The sequence below is a fragment of the Patagioenas fasciata genome, chromosome 2, assembly GCF_037038585.1.
Source record: "Patagioenas fasciata isolate bPatFas1 chromosome 2, bPatFas1.hap1, whole genome shotgun sequence".
Classification (NCBI taxonomy): Eukaryota; Metazoa; Chordata; class Aves; order Columbiformes; family Columbidae; genus Patagioenas; species Patagioenas fasciata.
In genome coordinates this window covers 148510713-148531416 of record NC_092521.1, presented here as the reverse complement: position 1 = coordinate 148531416, position 20704 = coordinate 148510713, and the positions used below count along the sequence as shown (strand labels likewise).

Below are 20704 nucleotides of genomic sequence, written 5' to 3'. Positions count from 1 at the left end.
GCCTGTATCCATCTATTTATACACACTGTCTGAAGTAAGTCAGATGGTGCAGAGTTGTTTGGCACTTTCATGGCCCTTACTGAATGTTGACTGAAATTCTCAGCTAGGATTAAAGGTATTCCTGAGCTGCATCAAAAAAGTTACTTTTTCGGCTTTCTCTGTGACCAATGAAACAGAAAGTATATACATGTCTCTCTCTTAAAAATGAAAGAAATTCATCTGGTCTAGATCTTCTCACATTGAATTGCTGTTTAATAGAAACTAAATTGATAAATTGCTCAATTCAGATAAGTATCTACCAGTATGGATACTTATTCAATATTCACTTGAACTGTAATTTCAAATTTTTCTGGCAGCAGGACCAAACTTCGCTTATGTATTGACTGGTCTTATCTTGGAATGATTTATCACTACGTGTGGTCCACTGCTGGGCAAAGGTCTGCTTGGAAGTGGTGCACCTTACTTTAAACAGTCACATGGATGAGAGTACTGTTTGAGTGACACAACAGGCAGGCAGAAGCTGAGCTGGTGGGACTAACTTTTCTTCTCCAAATCTTTGACAGTTTGTGACTAAAATCAGATGCATTTTTCTGTTCATGGAGTCACAGTGTTTACTAAATCATTTCCATGAAAAGAGAACCACGGAATCACTCTGTGTGAAAGTCAACTCAGCTCTTCAAAACGTGAAGATTTGTTCATGAAGAATTAAAGCATTAGGGTTACAGCTGCCTTGAAAAATAAAAGCCCCAAAGCAAAGCCAATTCAGCTGAACAAAACATCTGGAATCTTTCAGAGATTTTGTTTGTTTTAATCAGTACTTCAATTCAGCAATTCTCCTCTAATACCACCTTGATTCTGTATATAAAACTGATTGTAAGGAGTGGGAAAACATATCTTTACAGGAATTCTGCTGAAATAAAGCAAAAATAAAAAACTTTAAAAAGTGAAAAATGTTCATATATCTGCTGTAAACTAAACATGGTTTGTTTTGTTTGTTTGTATGTTTGTTTGTTTGTTTTTAAGTAAGATTATTTTACGGCAGTACAGTAAAATCATAAGACTAGAAAGAATTCTTAATATTAGCAATGATAATTCTTAATTCTTGTACAATGACACTGAAATTTTTGAGGTTTTACTGAATATTTAATTGGTCACTTCTTCGAAGTGACAAGTCTGCAGGACAGAATTGACATGAATGTTCCCTACTAATTTTCAAAGAGTATCTTATGCTTTTTTGGACACATAAGAGAGTGACCAGTGTCAGTCAGATGTCATTGCTACTTTGATGTAGTGGGATGTTCACTGGTATAAAACTGTACTTCTTTCTTAGTGACACTTTCATAATTTATTTGTATTCCGTTAGAATATTCTTTTCATTTGGATTGTTACTTGAGATTTGTAGATATGTAGAACAGATGCTCTGGGATATTAGATGAACTGGACAGGCTCAGGGGAATCAAAACACTAAGGCTGAAAAAAATAATAAGCTCTTTATATAGTCAGAACTTGATTAAGTATTTTTAAGCTTCACTGAATTGATCCTGAGCAGAGACATCTTTAAGAGGAAAACTCTGTAATATCTGATGGATACGACTATTTATTCCTTAGAGAATGCCAAGGAATCAGATATCTGATTTAAATTTTTAATCTGTAGTTATGAAACATATTTTCTACTATGATATGATCAAGGACATATAAAGTTATAAATATCTATAACATGGTAGGGATGTAGAAGATGAAAGTTTGCAAACAGATTTTGGTGCTTGCATTGACAGCATAGATAGGAAATATCTACATAGGTATCAAAAATATTTACTGAAATATCCAAAATTCAAATATATATGCAAAATTCAAATATTCAATTCAAATATTTATCTAATTACATTTCTGAATGTACCCAATATTATTTATCAAATGTTACTATATACAGTTGCATGTCTACAGGAAGCTATATGGAAAGAAATATCCACCTTTCCTCTTACATATGCTTACTTTAGGCTGAGATAAATCATACCCCAAACTCCCTTTGACATAATGAGTAAAACCCCATCATCAACCTACATAAAGGCAAAATGACAGGTATGAAAACATGCATCAGCCACACTTCAAATATGTAAATGAGACTTCATAACAACTTCCAAACTGTCAAACAAATACAAATAGAACTAACGTGGAAAAGGAAATTTAGTGATATGTTTTTCTCTTCTTTTTTTTTTTTTTTTTTTTGTTCCAATGAAAATCCCTCGGCCATCCTTCCCTTTCTTCCCAGTGCAGCCACTGTTACATAATCCACTTCTGGTTAATAGTTTCACTAGTTGTGATAACCTCAATTCCCTGTTTCCACTTGTTCAGTTTTTTCTCTAGATGTTGCAGGTAATGCAGAAGTTCTGTCTGTGTTTTCTAAATGGGTTTATTCCCTACAGCAAATAAACAGAGAGCTAACTATCAGAAGAATATCTCTTTGTGTGAACTAAGGAACCATTGCAACATTTAAAAAGGCAAATTGGAGGAAAAATATAACCATTGAGTGATAAAATTATGAAAAATGACAATGTAAAGGGATTTTTGGAAGAACATACTTGATCATGTTTGCATGGAAAGGGTGATTTTAAGATGAAGTCTAACAACTTTCTATAGCAATGGCATCCTATATGTGTCACCTTATGATTTCTAGCCATCTGATTGGTAGGCTCAGAGAATTTGAACTACGTGACATCTCAATAAACTGATTGAGAAGCTAGCGATATAAATTAAATGGTATTGTACAATTGTAATAATCTAAGTTTCCACTGTGGTTTCATACAACCTTTCCACAAGGTTGTCTCAGATTTAAGCAAAAAAGTAATCAACCTCCAAGTTGTTCGTAATTATTAACTGCAAAATGTCACCTGTGATATCAAACTTCCCCTAGCATTATAATGGGAAAAAATAAGGTTATTTACAGTCTATTGTTCTCCACGCTTATAAATTGTTTTCATGTTAGTATGACTAGTAGAACTAAAACTAGTTTATAATATTACTGTGTTTTTATTTAATGACTGCTATTCAACAAAATTCGCCCTAGAATGTTTTCCATTATAAGAACTTTTTTTCACTTGTACGGTTTTGAAAGTTAAGAAAAAAAAAATAGTATAATAGTTTTTATTTATTACGAAAATCTGAAAAGTATCCACATGATTATTTTGATAGAAAACACGGTTTTTCTTTAATATCATCTCAAGGGTTTTTTAGGTTTTTCTTTTTGATTTGGTAGGCTGTGAGTTTCTTTGGTGTCCCAACTCTCTTTAGCATACAAGACCTCAATCCTTCTAAGAAAGTCCTCATATTTTTACCACAACCAGCTATTCCTGGTCCACATTAGAGCCCAGCATTACAGCTAAAAGATAAATACTACTTTTTTTTTTTTTTAATTCCATAAAATACATGCTCATAATAGAGGTAATTAATTTCATTTGCATTTGTACAAAGCCTTTAAAAGTTTCATGTCACCTAAAACTCCTAGAGCTAAAGAAAAATTAGTATCACAGATAGATTAAGAGCCTTAACTATTTTGATATATTGGAGGTAAGAAATGCAATTTTATTGTTAATTTTGTCCTTTTAGTGCTCTTGCTGAAGGCAAAATCAAATATACTCTGTAGACCACACAGTTACATCCATGTATTCCAGGGACATATGCAAACAGCCTTTTTAATTCCTGATTTTAGTAGTAGTACAGTATAATCTCTCATTACTTCATTAATTCAAACAGAAAATCACATTAGCATGGTTTCTTCTGTTAAGAAGACTTCAATCTTAACAGTAGTACTAACATTCCTTAAATGAGCTTCTTGTCTTTTTAATTTGCAGGTGCGGCCTGGCAAAATTTGCAGGAACATGTTACTAAAGAATGAGACAAGGCGGGAAGTGGTGAGGGTAGTAGACAACCTGAGGTGTCTGACTGAACATGAAGGCCTGTCAAAAGAATTTGAGTATGAAAACATAGATAAGAAACTCCTATGAATGAACTATGGAGTTTTCATGATTCTGCAGGCAATTCACCTCTAAGCTGCAATGACTCTCTCATGGGCAAGTAAAACAAAGTTACCAGGTCATGGAAAGGTTCATCTCCCTGGTGAGTAAGACAGTGGGAAGAAACAGAAGTCTTTCAAAGTTCCCATGACAATGACCCTATTAGTCTCTGCTGCAAATGATAACTGCTTTTTCTACCATGTAGGATGTCAGTGCATGCAATGATAAGACAATTCTACTTAAAGTATCCTTTCATCTTTCATTTAATTCACCATTACATTATGCTATGGGGTCAAACTACAAACAAATACACATCCAGATTATTAAAGTAATAAATATAGGTACTAAAAAATATCCAGTATGAACCTTGCATGAAATTAATTGGAATCAGATACTTCCATCTTTGTGAAATGAATTAGAGCAAACACAGAAACACAACTTTTTTTTTTTTTCTTCATGAAGCTACTGTGGTTTCAAAACGGAAAAGATTTCTCAAAGCACAAAAATTAGACTCTTCGTGTCAAGATGCTTTATTGATTCATCAAAGTAATTTTGATCGCAGTACAGCTTGTTACTGCAAGCCTGGCAAAGATCAAAGACTACCAGAAACTAGAACATCTCCAAGACACTAAAAACGAATTATGAATTAAAAATAGAAGTTGCTTTAAAGGAATATAAAACTGGAAACAAATTCATGTTCTACAATGAGCACTAGTGCTACATTGATACTTGCTGAATTTTTGCCAGTATAACATCTGTTCAGTTCAGTCTGTTTGACTATAATGATACTTTTCTTGATGGAAGACACCTTGGGCTGTAAAAAGAGATGAGAAAGGAAAATGGAAAAAATAAAGATCTTCCACCTTTTTTGAGATTAAATTGAACTCTTGGAAATGTTCAGTGTTCTGTTGGTTTTTTTTTCAAGTAGTTGTTGATCAGGAAAATTAGATGCTGTCTTGGGATTTTGGGTTTGATCAGTGCTATATGCTTTCTAAAAGATGCCAGCAGGCACCAGGTTCCAAGTTGCATTAATTATTTTTATTTCTTTTAAAGACACGTTAATTTAATTTCTAAATTTATCTATTTATAATAAGAGATATAAAAACTTAACAAAATGGTCAGAGCTCAAGACTACACCTCTATCATTCAGAAAAAGTCCTTTGTCTTTACGAAAATACGTTTCTGTTTTACAGCTGCTGTATAAAAGAGACCTGATTTTGATGCCTGTTGCTTCAGTAAAAATCATTCAATAGCAGCTCTGTGATCCTTAAAAGAACTATGTCCCAAGACACACTTAAATCACAACTTACTTTCTTGAATGTCTGCCCCGAAAAGTGTTAGAAAAGAGCAAAGAAAGTCTGACCTGCAAAGATCCCAGAGATGTTTCAAAGCCTTATGTGCTAAAAAGCAGCAATGTAGCCACTATCACTCTGTGAGACTATAAACGTACAAAACAATAAAATAAATCACTCCCAGAGATCTCTGATTTGGGAAATAAGTTCATTTAATCAACCCTGGAGAACTGTGTAGGATGGAGACTGAAAGTACATTTTTCATCTATGTCACATGGCGCCATACGTTGCCAGTTTGGGACAGAAAACAGGAAGAGGGGCTTGTGATTCCAGGTGTAATGTTACAGGATATTCTTGTTGCCTCGATGATTCGGTATGTATCGTGCTGTCTAAATCTGTTAGCCTGCTCAGTTTTCTAATCAGGCATTGCCCTGCCTGGCAGAAGACACGCCTTTAGTCACACTAATCCTTTACTACCCATTGTCCTCATCTCCTAAGGGAGTAAAAGGTCAAGTTCTCAAAGAATTTTAACAAAAAATGCTGAATAATTCATATACCAACAATTTCTCCTATATGTTGCTAGAAATACGATGATTTTAAATTACAAATCCCCTGATGAGCCTCTTGTCTTCACAAGCAAGATTCCAAAATACAAGTGTGATTCTTTAAACCTTTTACGAAATATTTTTTTCCTTCAAAGTACATCCGAATGCATTATTCCAGCTCACCAACTTTTTGGAATGAATGCTTACATCTGGTTGCAGTATAAGAACACAAAGAATTACATGCTTTCAATAATTTACAGTTAAGAAGATTGAAATATCCTCCTAATGTACTCAACTGAGAAAATAAAATGCACTGAATCATGTCTGCCCTTATCTATGGTTGTGCATATTTCTTTGTTCCTTCTGCATAAACTGTTTTCTAGAAATGAAGCTCCCACCAAAAACTGACTTATTTCTATTTAATCATTGTCTCAGACTCCATTTACCTGGAGATATACTTATATAAATGGTCAAAATCAGATCTACAAACAACCTGTTTGAAACAATGACAAAAAGGTGGAAAGTGCTGGTTTAGATTCTGCATCCAGTTCAGGAAATGTAAATATAAAAATATCTTGCTCTAGGAAGTGAAGCTGCCATAAAAGTTAATCTTCCTCTCTTTTTTGATAGTATGGTATTTCACAATATCCTCACTGGTTTCCTGTAAAGCTCCTGGGACTAAGGTGATGCTACCTTATCCTCAGTCACTAGTCAGACCAGACATTTTGTTGTCCCAAATACAACTTTTAATAGCAGTTCACAAGCTAACAATGGGAGTAAAGGGTTTTAAACTGTGTGCCTTTTGAGCACTATAAAGAAACTCATTAAATAAAGGCCATTACCATTGTGCTTCTATGTGGAACCAAATTCTCCTGAATATGTCTTATCCTGGACTTCGTAAAGGAAAACTATTTGAAATAAACAAAATACTAGGATTCAAAAGAAGAAAAGGATAAATGTAAGCTATACTGAACATATAGCTAGATATATTCATAAATGTATTTCACTCATATTCACATACTAGAAAACATTAAACTTCTGCGTTAGATTCAAGGAATTTCTCCAAAATATTTATTGTCTAAGAGGGCAAAGGAAAAATCTACACATTTTCTACATTGCTTGGAGCATGATTTGAAGTTCAACAGGCTCCGAAGTAAAACATTCAAGCAAATCTTTGAAAATCAAAAGTTTCTTCCTCTAGCTGTATGGAGGTCAGGTAATTTGCTTTAAGGCTACCTGAATACAATGGAATCTATAACTTCAATATTAATGTGAGGAGTTGATTGTTTTTCATGAGAAGAATCAATGTAGAAATATAGAGTCTGTTTAAAGCTGTGAGGCAAAATGAGTTGTTACCTTAGACTTTATTCTTGAGTCACTTCCCAGAGAAGACGGATCAATTACATTGATTTGTGAAAATTTCATTTTAAACTACTCACTCCTGGAAATACAGATGTCCAGAAGGTATCAGCTGGCATCTGCAGCATCTCTCCTGCAGGTTTTCTGGTCAACAGCTCTGGAAATTAGGCTGCTCCACTAAAAATAGCCAGGGAATCACAAAAAAAAACCCAGTGCTTTGGCTGGATCAGCTCTGAGCAGTGGGAGGACACTGGTTGCTGGCTCCAGCTACCCAGGCCAGGTCGGTCTGACACTCCAGCAGTGTCAGTGGGCCCCGCTTCACTTGTCATGAGCTGGTCAGGAAATCTTGTCCTCCTGAATATCATTATGTCTTTGCTCATTACTAATTGGATGGAATTAATTCACTATGACAAATGCATGAGTAGGGTCCACTGGATATTCCTAAGACCCTGTATATATTGGCCTTGTCCCACTCAGTGGAAGTACTTTCTTGTGGCAGCTTTCATCTTCCTTATACATCTACTTATTTCTTTTTAGAGGCTCGTTTCAAATCCTTGAAAAAGGTTCTTTCTAATTCTATTAGATCCTTTTAATGACAAACTCTTTATTGAAGGCAAGTAACATTCATCCCCCCAAAATTATCATCAACAAATGGATTTATTCTTTGATTGGTGTTCCTTTCCACTGTGATACCTAAGACTTGCTTCTTTTTTATGACAAAAACAACTCATGTGACAGTAGGAAATTTCAGGTCAGCAGAATAATAAAATGTATCATTACGTTCACTTAGGAATGCTTTCTTGCCTCTTTACAAACATGCTTAAAAATCACTGGTTCTTCCGATAAATAAAATAAACCAGTATTGAGTGCCAATGAGGAATTCCACCATCACCTCTAAAAGAGGCATAGTGAATATACTGTACTTTGGCTTCAGAACATCTCTTATGATGGACTGTATTCTTTCACAATTGACACATAGAAGATTAGAAGTATCTCAAAATCCCACTGCAGTTGCAAAGCTTTGACTAGTTATATCCAGATCTCTTCTGGTGATATTCTGTTTGCCTGGTGAGCTTTTGAAATTCTGTTAAGCACTTCGTAATTGCAATGGCTGGTGAGTTCAATATTGGAGGCTCCATAAATAACTGTAACGTCAATATCTTTCATTTGCATAAATGTTGAGAGGGTTAATTTGAATACTGTAATTTTGCAAGTAGTTCATCTGCCCATCATTTTGATTGGATTATTATTCCCTGTACAGAGAGGTTTATATGAAGAATACAGAGTACAATTTGAGGAGAAAAACAAAACCAAACAAACCAAACAAAAACCACCAAGAAAACAGTGGTAACTGTAGAGAAATTCCCTTAGAAAATTGATTTATTTTCTCTAATGCAAACCTTAAAATAAGGTTTCATGTTTGGTTGTTGTATTCCTTTTATAATCCTGCAGTTTTATTGGTTGTATCATTAGCTGAGTTACTACAGTACTATGACAGATAAAATTCTTAAGCTTCTTGAAAATGGTCAAGCAATGCCAATATTAAGAGATTACACCAATACACTCCATGAACTATGATTTAAAAGAAATGGCTTTTTACTCTTGTTTACTGTTTTTCTTCCATTGTGATATTCAAGAGGAAGAGAACTGTCTTCCTTATTCTGCCTACATATGATATTTCCTTATCACATTGTTCTTTCCTGTGCCGTTGGTGTGTATGGCGTTCATTCAGTTCAACTCTTATTGGATATGGTGATTCTAGCTAGAGACAGCTTGCTAAGCTGTCAAATTTGAGATGCTAAATTCCTTCACAGGTCATCTCCTCTTCCTTGCTTTTTCAACTATATCACAATCTGCTTTGACTGATAGTAATTTTAAATCAAGAGTTACTCAAAATGGATGGAGATTTATCGGTGCTGCAGTTTGAACTAGCAAGAGAAGCTTCAGTATGACTTCCCATGAGTATTTGTTGATAAATAGTTTTTATTCATACAGAGACTTCTAAAGAGAAACTCTACTTAGAATATTGACTTAAAAATCCTTATAGGTAACATAATGGGTAAACTAGGTTGATCTGCAAAACAGTCCCACATGAGAATAATTTTTCCTATCTCCATATAGAATTCTTGACTTCATTTAAAAAAAGGAATAAGAATAATAAGTCATTACTCAAATACCCTCTATTTACATTGTCTTTAAAAATATCTTTGAGCTCACTGGAGACATGGATTTAAAATAACAAAAGTAATTAATGAAAAGTTTGTTAGGATAGTAAAATCAGATAAAAATGAGGAGACGGTTCTTATCAATGAGCATAACGACCTGGTAATACTCTGTTCAGGTCAATGTTGAAAAAAAAAATTAAAAATTAAAATTAAAAAATAAATCCTTTTGTCCATCCTAAAGTGGGAAATATATTTAAGGATCCATGAAAAAATCTCCTAATGGCTCATTGTTTTTATATTTCAGTCAGACTGAGCTTAGGTTGTTTCTTTAAGACTATTGAAGTGTTTTATCTTCCAGACTTTTGATTTTTTTTTTAAATAATATCCAGAACATTTGAAAAACAATTTATAGACATTTATTTTTCCAGGACAAAATATAATTTAGCATTAAAAGTTAGGCAGTGAACATGTTCTTGGGAAATAAACCAGAAATTTTAATGCAGTTCAGCAAAATGTCTTCTATCCCAAGATATTTTTAGACATATTGGAGAAAGAGAAGGTAACAGAGATATGGCAAATAAATTACACCATGATTTAGACTTGAATAGCCAGAACTCCCTGCACAGATACAAGCACAAATACACAAGCTGTCATTTGAAAAGGTTTCTATTATATTGTTCATTGTGTTGGAACACCATTAAAATGCCCAATGGTATTAAAATGTGTAGTGTGCCCAGGGAGGTGAAATATATGCTTTTGCTACACTGATTATTAATTTCTACATTTTATTCAGAATTATGTTATGATTTAAAACTTGTGTTTACAGATGTGTAATCCTTTTTCTTTTTTATGAACAACAAATGGAACAGTCAATTTTCAAGGAACCTATCAGTTTTCACTTGTAATTGAATAACTAAAGAGTTTTTTCTTTTTTTTTCTATATTTTTTTTTTGTTCATTGCACATTTAGTGAGAAAATGGCAGTTCTAAAGGCAATTGATTATATTTTCTCTACCTACCTACATAAAAAAAGAAATCATTTAATAAAGTAATATTTTTGCATTTTATTCTCACTTTGTGTGGGTTGCTAGATTATTTTTTTGGTGGATGTCATCCCATCAGAATGACAGGGTTATATATTGATAGCTACCAATAGGGATGGCAGCAAAATATGAAGATAGCTCTCACACGGAGACTATAAAAGAGAAAGGTATTGTGTGTGAAGAGGGAAAATAGAAAAACGTTTTTTTAAATATTTTCTGTGACTTTTGAGAGAAACTTCTTTTGAAAGAGAAATGCTAAAAGCATTTTCAAGAGACTAGAATAACAAAAAACAGTGCAGAACAAGGACATGTGCGGAAGCTCTTCCAGTCTACAAACCAAACAGAATGTCAGTGCTGAACCATTCTGCTGAAGTACATACACCCTTACAGATATCAGTTATTCCAAAGAAAAAGGGGGTGTTTTATTACCTTAATCAGAACCCGAATATGTCCCGTGGCATTTGATGACATGAAGTACCAGAAGCTCATCACACAAGTCCTACTTGATTCTTTCCATTGGGAACTCTTCACATGGGCTTTTTCATTTTTCAGGCTTATTGCAGTGGCCTCAAGATACAGGAAATGTCCTGAAATTAAATAATGTATTACTGAAAAATTGTTTTGGACTTTCAAATTAGGTTCTGAAACTCAGCAAAGAAAATGCACAGACATATGAAGCATACTTCCCATATTATATATGTCCTATACAAGTTAAGCTCTGCTTAGGGTAAAAAATTACAATACTTCCATGTTTCTCAGCTCCTCAGATTACGTGTCCTTGTCCAACATCATTAATTGCTATTTTGACAGTACATCAGACAATAGCCACAATGTGGTAAATTCCAGGTGGAAGTTTTCTGAAAGATAACCTTCAAAATAGTGAACCACACTATACAAAACCTTGTGAAAGAGGCTAAAAATACTTAATATATTTATAAATCATTAGATATTCCCAATGATTCATATTACTTTCAGCCATCTGTACTCTAATGTATGAATATTAACTCACATTTAAATTCTTTAGTCAGGGGAAATTTAAAAATGAGATGCCTGCAGTTAATATTTTCCAGAACTGTTATGGTCCTTGAGTTTTTCATTTCTGCTTTTAATCAGAAGTACAATAAATTCTGCAGGTTTTCAAATTCAGTTTTTTATTTTGTACGAAAAAACAAATGTGTTAATCACATAAGCATAATATAAATAACACACTGGCAAATTTTAATTGCAACTCTACTAAAGTTTGTATATGAATTAGAAAAAAAAATATTTCATTAGAGATGGAATAAAATGGGCTCTTTCATTCATTCTAACTTTGGCACTGCTCTGGGTAATTTACAACCATAGATGTTTGCCATAATACTGTGAGTTTTGAAAACTGAAGTCAAGTATATATGTAACAAGCATAGCAACAAGTGATATTAAAAAAATAGAAAATGTAAATGAAAACTTATTTTTTCTGCATCTACTATTTCGTATATTAAATAAGCCATGTAAATAAACACTATGAGATATCAAAAACGTATCATCTCATGGCATCAGCGTCCTCTAGGATTATGTGGCTAGGCTGGATTCAGTGCTGAAAATGCTGATGTTTGTTAACACCTGTTTAAAATTAGGAAAATTACTTTTGTTCAGAGGAAAACAAACAAAACAAAAGGTTTCAGAGTCATCTTTGGTAAGAAAATTTGACTAAGGTGAAAGACGTGCGACACTATGAAAGGCACCTTGATATGAATGACTGGGATCAGCACTGTGGGATCATGGCTAGTTGAACTTGGCTAGGAGATAATATGACAGATAACTTAATTCTACCCAGAATGATGTAATTCTAGTTGTAAGCAAATTGTCAACATTTTAGTGTTGAAAATTGGGGTGCACATGGGAGTTACCATTACACAATTGCTAGATGCATGCTCAGGAGATGTGATTTCAGAAGTAACTGCTGAAATTGCTCTGTCTTTCTTTGTGCAGCTACTGGTGACTGAATACTGCAGTATTCCTTCCATGTATGACAAAATTTTAGCTGCTGAGCTGAATTTTGTTTTGGTTCTCTCATGGTGAACGCATGAAGTGCTGTCAATTCTAGCAATATGGCCAGATACCACCTTCACTTTTAAACATTTGACCACATTAAAATTGTGAAAAGTGAAACGAATTCTAATTGAGAGCACAACTTCAAGACTATAGAGCAGCTCTTGAGTAAAAAACTGAGAATTTGAAATCTTTGATCACTCACCACAACAAAACCACTTAACTTTCAGATTACAGAGTAAATTTCCAGGCTAGGGAGTTAGATCAACCGTCTTTTTACACATATGTTGAGTGCATTCCATGTATATATGACAGAGACACATAACTAGTTATTCTAAAAGGCAAATGAAAGCCAGGGACACATTGGAGGACACTTCTCTTGTACTGCATCGTACTCTGAAATCAGTGAAATGCAGCCAGGTTGGACTGTCTCTACATTTAAAAACATCTGAACACTTAATCTTTGTGATTGTTTGTTCCTGCTTCACTCTCATTCACCTTGGCAAGCTTTCACTAGTCCCTGAGTTTTAACATATCTTCAAGTAAGCTTTGGTTTTATTGGGTTTTGTCCTTGGGCAGTTCAAGGAAACATTCAACAGCTACTAAATACAAGTCCCATGCCTTTGTGCAACTCTGCTGTGGAATATTAAATTTTAAGATCAGTTTTGAGCTCAGCTTTGATAACATCTTTGCCTGACCTATAAGAACTTCAAGAGCAGAGGATGAAGGCACAGAGCTTGTAGCAAGAACAAGAACAGACAACTGGGTGCTTTGGCCAAAACTAGTCAGGCACTGCACTGACACTAACAAAGCAGATACGTTTATTTTAATGTATTAGTTTAAAATTACCTAAAATTAAATTATGAATAGTCATTATAAGTAACTTTAAAATTCCAGATCAGTTTCTTAACTGTTAAATAGTTTTGTTTTGTTTTTTTTTTTTCTGTCTTTCTTTACGACACAATTTAGATATGATTAAGAAGCTAAAAAAAAAAATAAAAAGAAAAGACTTTCCTAAGGTAAAAAAAAGCCCTCATGCATCCATTTTAATCAATTATCAAAGAGATATTGAAAAGTTTTATTGCACTTTGCAAACATATATTTTTAATGTGTTTTAGATGTTTGGCCCTACTCAGAACTATTTATAACCAGTATATAAAATATCATATACCAGTGTAGAATTTTTTTTACTCTCATTCAGAACGTTGCAGCATGTTCCAGCATTAGGTAGGGCCTCCTGGAAATGAGCTTAGGCTCTGGAGGAGCAGAACCCAGTGGATCTCAGAGCTGACCTAACTCACCCTTGCAAGCTGCAGCCAGACCGAATGCCTCTCTCCTGACAAGTAACAAACTGTTTTGCTTGACTCACACAGTAATTCATAAAGAAGAAACAGTGAGAATCATTTTTTCCTAACGTAAACTGATTTTACAACAGTAATTAGTGTTTTGATATTGTTACAAATTTAATTCATTAAAAATGACACCCTGATTAGACATGTTAGAACCCACTTGTTGCCTCTGAAGGGAGGCATGAAGAGAAGCTTCATGAAGACAATTACATCTCATTTGTGAACTGACAACATACCAGTTCTATTTCCAAATGTGTGGTCCTCAGGAGGTCTAAGACTTTGAGATGAGCTGACCCCTAGCATCCAGTCAAAATTGTCTGCCAGGGAATTTTGCCAGCCGCATCTGCCATTCTCAAAGGTGCAAGAAGTTCCACATTCACTCTCGTCTGTATTATCCCCGCAGTTGTCTTCAAAATCACAGCTTTGTTCTGGTCTGTAACACTTGCCATTCTGACATTGCCAATAGCCATATGAGCAGGAGCCTGAAAAGAGAAGAATGGAAGAATGGGGGTGTCCCAGTAAATCTCACTGCCATGCATCCCAGCAAGGTTACTGGAAGGTTACATCTCATTGAGTTTGATATCTAGGAGGAGGAGGGTGGTCCAGAACAGTTTTATTAAAAGCCTTTGGTTTCCCTGAAGTGCCAATCCATTATCAGTTTATTTCTTTTGTATTTTGTCAAGAGATTGCCTAAATAAATGACTGTTTCCCTTGTAAAGCCTTTGAGGGCAAGCTCCAGCCAGGCATTCCTTCACTAACAAAGCTTTTTAGTCTGACTTAATTGCTGACATTCTCCTTTCATGTGGTGTAGGATTAAACCAATTCATTTTAGCTGCAAAGCTGAGCTTACTTCAGTAGCCGCAGTTTGGAAGAAAGAGCTTTTCTATTTTAACTACAGAGGTTTGCCTTTTAATGGATTTTTTTTCCAGATGAGTTCAGTGGGGTGATACTGTCCTTTTTTGTGCAGTATTCCTTGCATCATTGAGGATTAATTCTGCTATTGTACAGGCTAAAAATTGCAGTACTCATTTCACAAGATCCGTTTCCAACATTCATACTTTCATTTCAGATCAGTTTCTGCAGGGAGGTGGATTAAAAACAGCCCCTTCAGTACATTCTCTAATCAGAAAGGGAGACATAAAATTCTGAAATTGACCCTCCCTATTTCTTTCCATTCTGCTCTCCCAGAAATAAAGCACATCATAATTTTATTTAAAAATAAGAATATCACTATATTAGATCATCAGACATAAAATTAAAATATATATGTGTATGAAAGTTGTACAAATATGGGGAGAATTTTAATTAATTGATACTGAAAATCACATGGTAATTTAAAGAAGGACCTGATGAAGCTAAATTAAATTCACACAAGGCTTGACTTTATTAAGAGCTCAGAATATCAGAGATTAACCAAAATAAAATATGAGATGGTGTATTCAGCTGATGTGTTGGCAGTTTCCATCCCTAAGCCTTTGTTTATTCCAGACTTTAAATTACAAGTCTCCCAAACTAAGCGAAAAAGCACTGCCATTCCCTTTTGCTGCAGACTTTGGGTATAGTGAAAGCAATCCTTGAATCACTAGATGTTACATAAAGAAAATGAGCACTAACTCCTCTTCTTTAAGTAAAAAAATCTTACTAACATATACTTATTAGAAATAGATGATAGATAGATAGATAGATAGATAGATAGATAGATAGATAGATAGATAGATAGATAGATACTGGAAAATGTAGAAATATCTAGGAAGTTTTCCTGGGAAACAGTTAATTTTCAAATCCTGATTTCTTAATAATATAAAAGCATGTATCGTGTTTGCTCTAGAAGTCTACGTTTAGCTTTTTACAGTTGCTCAGAGAAAGGAGGTAAAAGTCTTGAACAAAAAGGAGCAAGGTGGAATAAAAGTCTGGTAATGACTTAGAAAGTCAAGAACATCAGACAAAGGTCTCCGGAAGTGGAGAAAAGGAAAACAGGTAGGCTCTGACTAGAAGAAAAAGGCCTGTTTGAAGTTCACTGCTACAACTTTATGAAAGCATCAGTGTGACCTTTGTCAGTAAACAATCTCTGAAAATGGTCCTGGCCAAAAGAATGTATCGATGTATCAGTCAGTGTCTAGTTACTGAAATCTGCAAGACAGTTGGAGTCCATCAGAAACTTCTATCGATCTGCTTCAGAATTTTAATCATCTGGATTGTTTCCCAAAGGGAGACAGAGATTTGTTATAAAATTGCAGCCTAATTAAAATGGCATCTATTTTTAGGAGCTAGTTATTATAACTCTACATTCCTCTAATGTGATTGCACTAAGAATTTAAGCAAAAAAATTATTTTTGTCAGCAAAATAGGAATTTAAATTTAAGGGTCAAGTCCATGATTGGAAATATTTTTCCTTGTTGTTCATCGTAATCGATAATTGCAATAACTATTGCATTTTGAGATTGCTTTGTAGCGTTGCCTTCACTTTCAGATTAAAAAAAAAAAATGAATTGAAAAGCAAGGAAAACAAATAAAAATCCGTCTTGAAACCTCGCATGAATGCATCTTTTCAAGCATGTGTAGTGAATGATTTTTTTCTGAGTCTGTAATGCAACTTGCTTCTAGACACACTTCCATAGTATATTTTCTCTTTAAATGATATGTTTCTAAGGCTTTAGAACTGAAAACCAATACACCAATCAAAACACATAGACACAAAAACACTGTGTAAGAAAAGGGGTTTTTTAAGTTCTTTTCCTTTCTTCCCTACTTTTTCTCAATATTAATAATCCGAACACTCTGTTATATAGATGCTTGTGGGTATAATACAGATATTTAATTGAGAGGAACTTCTCCTTAGCAAGGCTCAGTAACTTTTTCCTCCAAGCAGTGTTTGCAAAAGATTATTAGCAGGCAGACTTTTTGCCCTATGCGGTAACTACTACAACACACTAGGCTACAGTGGACCCAAAGGGGCTGTTAGTGTCTTTCAGATCAATAACCTCTGAATTGAGGAGGATTTACACAACAAACAGGTACACCAGTCAATAATCCTCTTGTTTTATATACCCTGAGCAAAATCAACAGATGGAACATTTATATTTTAAAATATGGAATTAGGACAAGGATTTGTCACCTTTATTTTATAAAGGTGTTTCTCTTAACTGTATTTTGAAAAAAAATGTACCTCCAAATAGTCTTACTAGCAGAACTGAAGTACAGTTTATCTTCTATATCAATGAACTCTGAATAGTAACAAAGATAGCATGGTGTATAGACTGTAGCACTGAGGCAGAACAACAATAAATTACAGAAATACATTCATGTTAAGAAACAGCATCTATGTGTAAACTTCAAAGTCTGGCAAGAAAAGTTATGTTCTCAAAGAAGTGATTCCAGAGGGGAAAAAATTATTCTTGGATCTTTGATTTCATAGCCTGTGTCACAACAGGACTTTTCTATGAGGTAGCTAATTTTTATATTACTCTCTAGCATAGTAATAACTTTATTGCTTGTTTAACTGCTCTCTACAAATAAATTAATGTAAAATTTTAAATCCTGTAAAATAAATTAACTCCATTAATATATGATAAGGTGATATACAAGTACTGTTTTATTTATTCTTTTCTGTTACTATAGCAGATGGAGATATTTGAGAAGGACTTGATTTTTTCCAATATTGCTTAAAAGGTCTTAACATCTTTGGATAATCTTCCTTCATCTCTGTTCAAAACCACCTTATACTTAGAGCTATTTTTTTTTTCTCACCCAAATTTTTTATCAGTTGTTTGATTCTTCCACAATATTTCATTTACCTTTTATTTCACCATAAAAATCCCATTTATGTCAGGTTGAGAATCCCTCATTCTTCCTGTTATAAAGATAATAGCTTTTTTCTTTTTTTTTTTCCTTTTTTTCTTTTTTTTTTTTTTTTTTCCTAATACAACTGACTACTTTACCATTAAAATTCATTACAAGTCCTAACAAGGTGTTTGGACTCATACCTGAGTATGCATTAATTTAACTTTTATTTAATATTGATTAAAACAAATTGTGTCACAGTCACTTGGATTGGCCATGAAAAAAATTCCTGAAGGAATTTTCTGATTACACACTTACATTGAGTGACCAAATGGAGCCAAATTAATGTAATTTATCAGAGACAAGCTTAAGAAATAGCTTGATCATGTTCTGTATCATGTTCTTTATCAGTTAAGGGCTTTAAATAGAGAGTGAACTTTTTTTCCCCAGAGATATGCTTTAGTTTAACTTAAAAATTATTTAATAAATCAAGGAAAACTCTAAATGGAGACCTGGTTAGAGGTATACAGGAGGTTGAATTGCGTATTTATAGTCATGTCTTTTGGTTTTACAAACAAAAGTGCAGTGGTAAACCTTCATATTCTTATGTAATTAGGAGGATTTGTAACAGATAAACTAGAAGTTTATCCATGCTTATAGTAGCTATGAAACAGAGATGAAAAATCTCAAATTTCTCTATTAGATTCCAATTTTCTTGAAGCTAGTCCTTTAAATATCTTTGCTTATTGGAAATAAAGTATGATAATTAAACTCATAAAAATAAAATGGATCAGAACTTCTAGAAAATTGCAAAAATATCATTATATATGGTATTGCACTAATTATGACTGTGGTCATAAACATTCAACACTTCTCATAACTTAAACTTGTTTCTTTTTCAGTTCTTATTTTATATCAGTATCTTTTTAAAATGACCCACAAACTAATCCGTGTTTGAGAATAACAGAAAACAGATTGGTGATAAGGTTATTCCGAAAGTTGTTAAACTTGTGCATCTTAAATGTATTATATTTAATGATATCATCATGAATGTTTTCCAAACCTAAATCCAATCAAATGAATAGGATAGTTTACAATTATCAGAGGTATCAGAGTAACACATCAGTAGGCTTGAAAAGCTAGATTTGCTTCAAAATACTTTCAAAATATTTTATTTACACTCACATAGCTAGAAGTGTACCTGTTCCTAAATCAAATCCAGCATTCCTGTAGAAACTTAATCTGGTATAGAGGCCAGAGTAATTAATCACCAGGCTAAGAGTTTGACAGCCCAAGTATAGGGGCTCTCTAGATAATTTAGATCTCTGAGTTTTTCCCTGCAACAATTACTCCATTATCATTCTTGCTCTGAGTTGACATTACTGTATGACTAAATTGCATGTGTCCTTAAAAAAAAGAATTGTTAACAAGAACATCTTTCCTCTAATATCTCACCAGTATAACCCAAGGTCACAGAGTAAAGTGCTTTCACCACAGTTGATAAAGCATAGTAATAATGACTTGTCAACACAGGATTGTCAAAAATACATCTCATTTCAAAAACAAAGCTTTGGAAATCACAAGAATTTTTAAAGGCTTTCAGAAGTTGCAGTGCTGGGAAAAAAATTGACTTAAAAGCTACTAAACGTTATCAGCTCTTTGTTTTTAGAAAGTCTGTTTTTTCTAGGACTGAATGTAAACAGTAGAATTTTTGGTTTTGCAAGCCTCTCAAGTACCTTGACATGTTCATTTGCATTCTGCGCAACCCAAAGTTTAAAAAACAACAGCTTGAGTTCATTTGTAAAAGGGAATTTGAGAAGAAACTGTTAACCTTCTATGAAATAATTATGGGGGGAGGGAGGGCGCGGGGAAATTAGTGAAACTAATTATCAAAAGTACCTTTATTGAGAATAAAGTTATACCCACATCTTCAACACATAAGGCAGATGTTCATCGTGTAAGGAATCCCCGTCCAACCTGGCCTACATACTTGGAGGTTAGTAAATGGGGGGAGCCCAGCGTGCTAGTACCAAGAAGTACAGAGGGTGGAGTGGCATGAAGATACCATGGCCAGGCTCTCTGTACAAGGCAGGTACAGGAACTAGATGGTACTGTTCACATAGCTGCTGCCAAATTAGAAATAAATATTCCATTCCATCAAAAATGCTAGCTGCTGAGCTAGCAGATGTGTCGAAATGTGTCCTGTGGATGAATTTTGCTCATTATAATCTCATTATAATACCAAAACACACCTCCACCCCAAAAGCTACATGCCTCCATCACATCTCTATGCTCCCTTGATCATACTCCCTGAATTCTTCTAAGTCTATACCTTTAAATTTAAAGCAAGACAATTTTAGACCAATCAGTAACAAAGGTAACTCAAGCTCCACCAAAGTGTAGAAAGTAGTATAAAATAAACTAGCAATAGGGGAAAGTTAGGGAAGACACCATCATTGAGAAGTCAAGGAGACAGCATCGCAGACTTCTGGGATCAGTTGACAGGCTGAGCCTATCTTCTCCCCTGAAAGGAATGTTTTGGGTAAGATTTGTACACTTGGTTATACTAAGTGTTTCCCGGGGAGACTTCAAGTTTGTATTTGTAATCACTTTAGTAATGCTCTATAGTCACCTTACATTATATAAATTTGGTACCAAGGTGTATTTTTTGCAACTAAAGTGTATTTTTGCAGACAGTGAATTTTGCCAATGGTAATCTAAAAGAATTTGTACCTTTTCCTTTAATAAACCTCATTATTTGTAGATCTAGTTGTGAGAAGCTCTCATTGGATATGCTCAGACTTATAGTATATGTTATGCTATTCATGAATCTATACAAGTGTGTAAATTCAATGATCATAACCCAACCCTGCACTATTAGTGAATCCATAATTGTTTGAATTCGACATAATGCCAGACTGGCTGCTGAGCATGATCGAATTTACAGTGCCAGCTTGAGGTCATGTGGTGTAATTGGGCATCGCTCAGAAGTTCAGTTGCACTCAGCCTCCCAGTGAAATACTGAGGACAAGCTGGCATGCAAGGGAGCTTAACTTCTGCTAAATTAACCTCCTTAGTGCAACACCTAAGTTTCTTCCATGCCAAAGAGCTGATGACAGCTTCTCCAACAA

The 20704-nt window shown here is 34.2% G+C and overlaps 1 protein-coding gene across 1 annotated transcript in view; it reads right to left on the bottom strand.

Annotated features, from left to right (window-relative positions):
• MALRD1 (MAM and LDL receptor class A domain containing 1) overlaps positions 1 to 20704 on the bottom strand; it is a 296432-nt gene that overhangs the window by 102823 nt on the left and 172905 nt on the right. The window contains exons 28-29 of the mRNA XM_071805517.1: positions 14030 to 14275; positions 10843 to 11000 (exon numbers count right to left, since the gene is read on the bottom strand). Of these exons, the coding sequence (XP_071661618.1) occupies positions 10843 to 11000; positions 14030 to 14275 (404 nt within the window). The remainder of the gene's footprint in view (positions 1 to 10842; positions 11001 to 14029; positions 14276 to 20704) is intronic.